The 5492-nt window shown below is 32.8% G+C and overlaps 1 protein-coding gene across 1 annotated transcript; it reads right to left on the bottom strand.

Annotated features, from left to right (window-relative positions):
- Positions 1-3403: 3403 nt before the first annotated feature.
- LOC127857266 (uncharacterized) lies at positions 3404-5258 on the bottom strand. The gene is made up of 4 exons (XM_052393682.1): positions 5114-5258; positions 4601-4675; positions 4341-4400; positions 3404-3881 (listed from the first exon to the last, which is right to left on the bottom strand). The coding sequence occupies exons 1-4, from the start codon at positions 5256-5258 to the stop codon at positions 3688-3690; spliced, it is 474 nt and encodes a 157-aa protein (XP_052249642.1). The 3' UTR covers positions 3404-3687.
- Between the last annotated feature and the right edge of the window lie 234 nt (positions 5259-5492).

A 5492-nucleotide genomic window follows, 5' to 3' on the forward strand; every position in this document is an offset into this window, starting at 1 on the left:
AAGATACACCCACCTAGATTTCATCGGTATGTTATCAGGAAACAAAATAATAATAAGACAGTATCTCCAGTCTTTCAAAATAAAGGATTGTACACAACATGTGACGGGTTAACCCATGTATATGTTGTGATGTTATGATTAAAGTAATAGTTATGATAGATGTGTGCGGTGTCCGAGTGTGACACTTCAGTTAACATTTTAACCTGTTGGATATTATGTGTTGGGTTGATTTTAGGCCATATACAGTATATGTGGTGCTATAATGACCATATGAGAACATATTCCATGCATCCCTTATGTCATTTGATCAAATCAACGGTTTTATCTAAGTGTAATACTAGTCATGTAATTATGACAGTTAATTTGCTTTTATCCTCTCTTGTAAATCACATTATTGATTGGCATGACTTTTATGGTGGTTTTATATATGTGATTTGTGTAATGTATAGTGTTGATGAGATGTAAATAAAATATAAATAAATAAAATATATGTGCAGCTTTAATATCGTCTAAACATGTGATAAATTAGCTCTGTCAGAGCATGGTGTGTTTTTTTTATGTTTTTGCAAACACACTTGAGCAGTGGTGTGATTTTATAATGAACCTATATTTAATTGCGTATGCACCTAAAAGGGAATTTACCTCAAGTTTTCAACACTATTACCCACATTCTAACTGTATGACCCATTATATCAAACAAGCATCGTGCAGACAAAAACTAAAACAAGTTTCATGGACTAAAGGACTTGTAAATAATAACATAGTATTGTCGTTGAATTGTACCCACGATGCTTTTCTGACTCGCGAAATTTTAAAATCCATTTATAAACCGATAATTGAACCATACACGCTGCATTCTAGAGACTTTGTTGCATATATTGTATTCATTCTGATAGTGCAAAAAAATGAACGACATTTTGTCCCCGTTGCAGTATTCAGTGAAAACGTGTCAACACTACCGTGTTTATTGAGCTTCCGCATAAGTGTCCGTAGCTTTCGATTTTTGTTGAAATAGTATCTGGTCAATAATATTAAATCATATACTTCTTTTTATCAGTATATGAATTTCTGTTATAGAAACATAATAATGGTTCTTTATTAATGAATATTTTCAAACATCTCCACTCATGTTCCACCCCTTGTTTCAATGATGTGACAGACCTATACACTGATCAAGTCACGGATATAACTTTTGACTGTAATGAAATGCGCAAAATTTAACTACATAACAAAAAGCCGTTACAGCATCAATGATCTTATAACGAATGTTTCATTTGATGACTGTTTGTTTAAGGTATACGTATCAGCAGCAAGTTCAATAAGGCTCAACCGGAAAGATAGCATACTGTTTACATATAATGTACTTATATCGCCTAGAAAATGTATGTGTTCACATCCTAATATGGTATCAAATATTTTTACATGAGCGTTAAAATGCTTTGATGGGTCAAAATTTATAAATATTTTTGGGCCGCGCTCTGTGAAAATGGGGTATAGTGCATGTGCTTTAAGTGTCGTCCCAGATTAGCATGTGAAGTCCGCACAGGCTAATGAAGGACGACAATTTCCGCCTATACTTGATTTTTGCTAAGAAAAGACTTTTTTCAAACGAAAAATAGAAAAGCAAAAAAAAGTGTCGTCCCTGATTAGCCTGTATAGACTTGTAACGTAATTACGTATTGTTCGTGGAGAACACACAGTAACAAATAAAGTTCATTTCTGTTTTCATCGCGATTTATTTCTGTTGAATATGTTCTAATACAATGCTTGCTAATGTTCGTGAAATATAAATTTACAGCGCGGCGGCCAATATGGCCACCACAATAAGAAAACATGACAAATCTGACCGCAGAATCTTAATTCTGACCAAACATCTACATTTGTCTACAGGCTGATTTGCATAAAACTCCATTATAACTTTGATTGGTCATTAGTGTCCGTTTCTTCACGTGCTTATTGTTGATTGATTGAAATTGCTAAGGGAACGGAGAAACCAATTTATACATGTATTTGCACGCTTGTCGAATATTCCCTCTAGACATCTAGTCTATTTGTGGTGATAGAAAGTTTTTAATGTACTCTTATAGTTGAATAAGATTACGTTTCCCGGTGCAATACTTTGTATGACTGATGCAAACATGGCATTACTGTCATGCCCCTATGTCAATATCGTTGACCATTTTCAATTGAATGCCTTGTTAAACACACAGTCTCAAGATTTTCTCATTTAATATACTATCTTTGATCTTTCAATTTGTTGACTAAGCCTACTTTAGCATTGAATGCACAGGTATAACTTGTCTCTTCTTGCGAGAGATCTCTTTAATTTAACAAATAATAATAATTTCCAAATCTATAATCTTGGCCAATATATCACCAAGAATTATAATTAAATTTCCAAACTTCCTTTATGTTATTATTGTTTTAACATTCAACTATTTTCTTTAGAGAACCCTTATTATTATGATATAAGATGTATCATAATTATATGCTGTTACATTACAGACTGTACAGGCTAGTCTGGGACGGCACTTAACGCATATGCATTAAACCCCTTAATACAGAGCGTATCCATTTAAATATTCCGCCACAATCGGTACTTTTTACATAAATATTCAATGTTCGACAACTACCATATTGGTAAGTAATCTCCTTGTTTTTTTCTGATATATTTTGTTTGAAATCCATATCTGGGAATATATTTTCAAAGAAATGTTCTGTCAGATTGTAAACAGAAAAATATCTTCTAATCTCATACAGATATAATGATCGTTAATAGAATCTTACATCAAAAAGAGTTCTTGCGATGTCTTGCAACTATGTGCGTATATTAAGGCCTGATAAACCGTGATTGTATTAACTCTCCATTTCTAAATAGTTGGACGAAACGAATAATGTCGCAAACAATCAATCGAGAAGAAATGTTCAGTATAAAACTGATTATTACATATTCTATATTCATGTCACACAAAAAAAAAAAGAAAGATGCATTTTATCAAATACGACATGAATTGTTACAATGTAGCTTGGCTAATACCGTACAACGTTATAATTGCAAGAATACCATTTCCCGGTTTAAATCTCGAAATACTCCGCATGGCGATGACCGTTTTAAGGAGGTGATCCAATTGTTTCCCTATAGTTTGTTTTAGTATGGACTTGTTTTTTCAATTAAGGACATTTATTTAATAATAGTATTAATAGTATTAATATCTCGGTTTAAGAGGGGTTTCATTTTGTTAAAGTTAATATCAAATATAATGTTATTTGCTAATTTGCATCATTTGCAGGCGTAATTTGATATTATAATTTCAAAATCAACCCAGTAGTAAGAACATTTGAAAATGATGTAACTCATATGGAGATTGGTAATATTATTTTTATTGAAGAAGTAAAAAACATATTTGTTTATAAAAGAACATTTATAATCCATGTGTAATAAAACGACTATACATACAAGTCATTTCGTATCAACAAAAAACATATTATAAATAGAATATAATAAACTATAATTATAAGTAAGAAATAATTCCCTTAATATTACAAAAAAATTGTTGTTTCAAGTACTAAAAGAACAAGACGGTCAGAATTTCATACAATTGCATATGCATATAATATATAATAAAACACTTAAACTCACTCACTACGATTTGATTAAACAGTCATGTACATATATTTTGCCGCCGTTCAAACAATCATAAGAAGCTGTGTAAACTTGGCGAAGAGGACCGCAAGCGTGGCGCCCAGTATTGTTGCCATGGAAACAGCCAGGTTGTTGGAGCTGTTGCAGAGCTCGGTGTCACAGACACAGCCTTCAGCCCCGTCTTTCTTCTCGCACTTGTACTCATCATACGAAAATGAAGAGCATTCCCTGATCACAACTGCAAATGTAGAATTTACAACGTTAATGATCATGTAAGTTTCCGTTTGTAGATCAACTGCATGTGTGCGTCTTCCCATTAGTCTCTAAATATAATGTCATGTTAATACGATTTGTTTTGAAAACATATATTTGTAAGCCATCGAAATCAGGTTATATAATAAATTATAAACCATGCCACCACCATCCACTGCGACCCAGAATATTTACCATTTACCATGACCATCTGGTAACTTGGATGGTTTTATAATGTTTGTGATACGAAATCTACATATTCAGGCACACGTGTTCGTGGTATTCGAGTGGAATTTGAAGGGGGGATAATATATAACCGATGTTTTAGAAATTGAAGTAGACTGTTCACTAAACGAAAACTTGAGAAAAAAAAATCCTCCTACTTTTTAATCATATGACATAAATAAATTTGTTTTCGAATAACATTTATTGATAGGATTCTTACCGCCATCCTTTTTTACTTTCGTGCATGCCCGGCAAGTTGCGCCAGACTCCAAATCGGAACCTGAAATCATTGAGAGATCAACGCCTTTGTATTTTTAGATGTTTCATCATTAATACATTAATGATTCAAAATCAACATTCTCTGGCATGTCTAATTCTATATTACATGTACCTCAAAAAGTGACAATAATGTTAAAAGACAACGGTTGCTGCTAAATGTGTGAAAGAAAATTGATCAAATGGGACTCAAAACGTGCATACTTTTAGAGAATTCGTCCGCACATTTGGCAGTTCCATAACATGTGTAGCATCTGAAGGCTGCATCCACATTGGAAGCTGAAACAAACGATGACCGGTGAGTAAAAATGTGTATTCGCTTATTCAATATACGTATACAAATGTGTCTCTCTGGTCTGTCGGTATGCCCTTCAAACCCATCAAGACGGCAACACGAAACAAAGTCACAATAAGCATGTCCTTTAATGTAAAGTATTTTCATTAACATGCCTATACATAATTTCAAAGTATAAAAACTTAACCTGAGACTGTGGTATATATAACTTACCAATTAAATGATCACGATTTAAACAATATAAATATACGAAATTAACTAGAGATTTAATACAAATATTTGGGAGTCATTTAGAGTAATATTAAATCATATTTCCAAAAGAAAGTCAGTATGCGTTTAAAAAATAATCGATACAGCATAACATTTAAATGAATAAAATAAAATGAAAACTCATCTGAAAATAGATAAAGATAATAAGTTACCAAAGAGCAGAACGGTAAGCACGCTTGTCAAAACTAAGATGTTTGTTCCAACAAGTTTTCTGTTTTGATAATAGCCCAGCAACTGACAAAGACAGGTATTACACCTCGCTTGAAATACACAGAGCATTGGTCCACTGAGGCGCATGTATGCGGACTTCAGTGCGCATGCGTCTTAATACACGGTGTGGTTTATTTTATTTGCAATCTTCAAGGAAGTATAAGTTGGTGAAGAAAAAATTTCATTTTAAGTTTTATCCTCCTTTTTCCTATATAGTACTCAAATCTGTTGTGGTTGTTGCTTTCACGTTGTTTATTCTACCAAAATGTGCCTTGTAAAGATGTCATGTTAGTATTTCTATAAAGATATCGGTTTTGCGTC

This window comes from Dreissena polymorpha, chromosome 14, assembly GCF_020536995.1.
Source record: "Dreissena polymorpha isolate Duluth1 chromosome 14, UMN_Dpol_1.0, whole genome shotgun sequence".
Lineage (NCBI taxonomy): Eukaryota > Metazoa > Mollusca > Bivalvia > Myida > Dreissenidae > Dreissena > Dreissena polymorpha.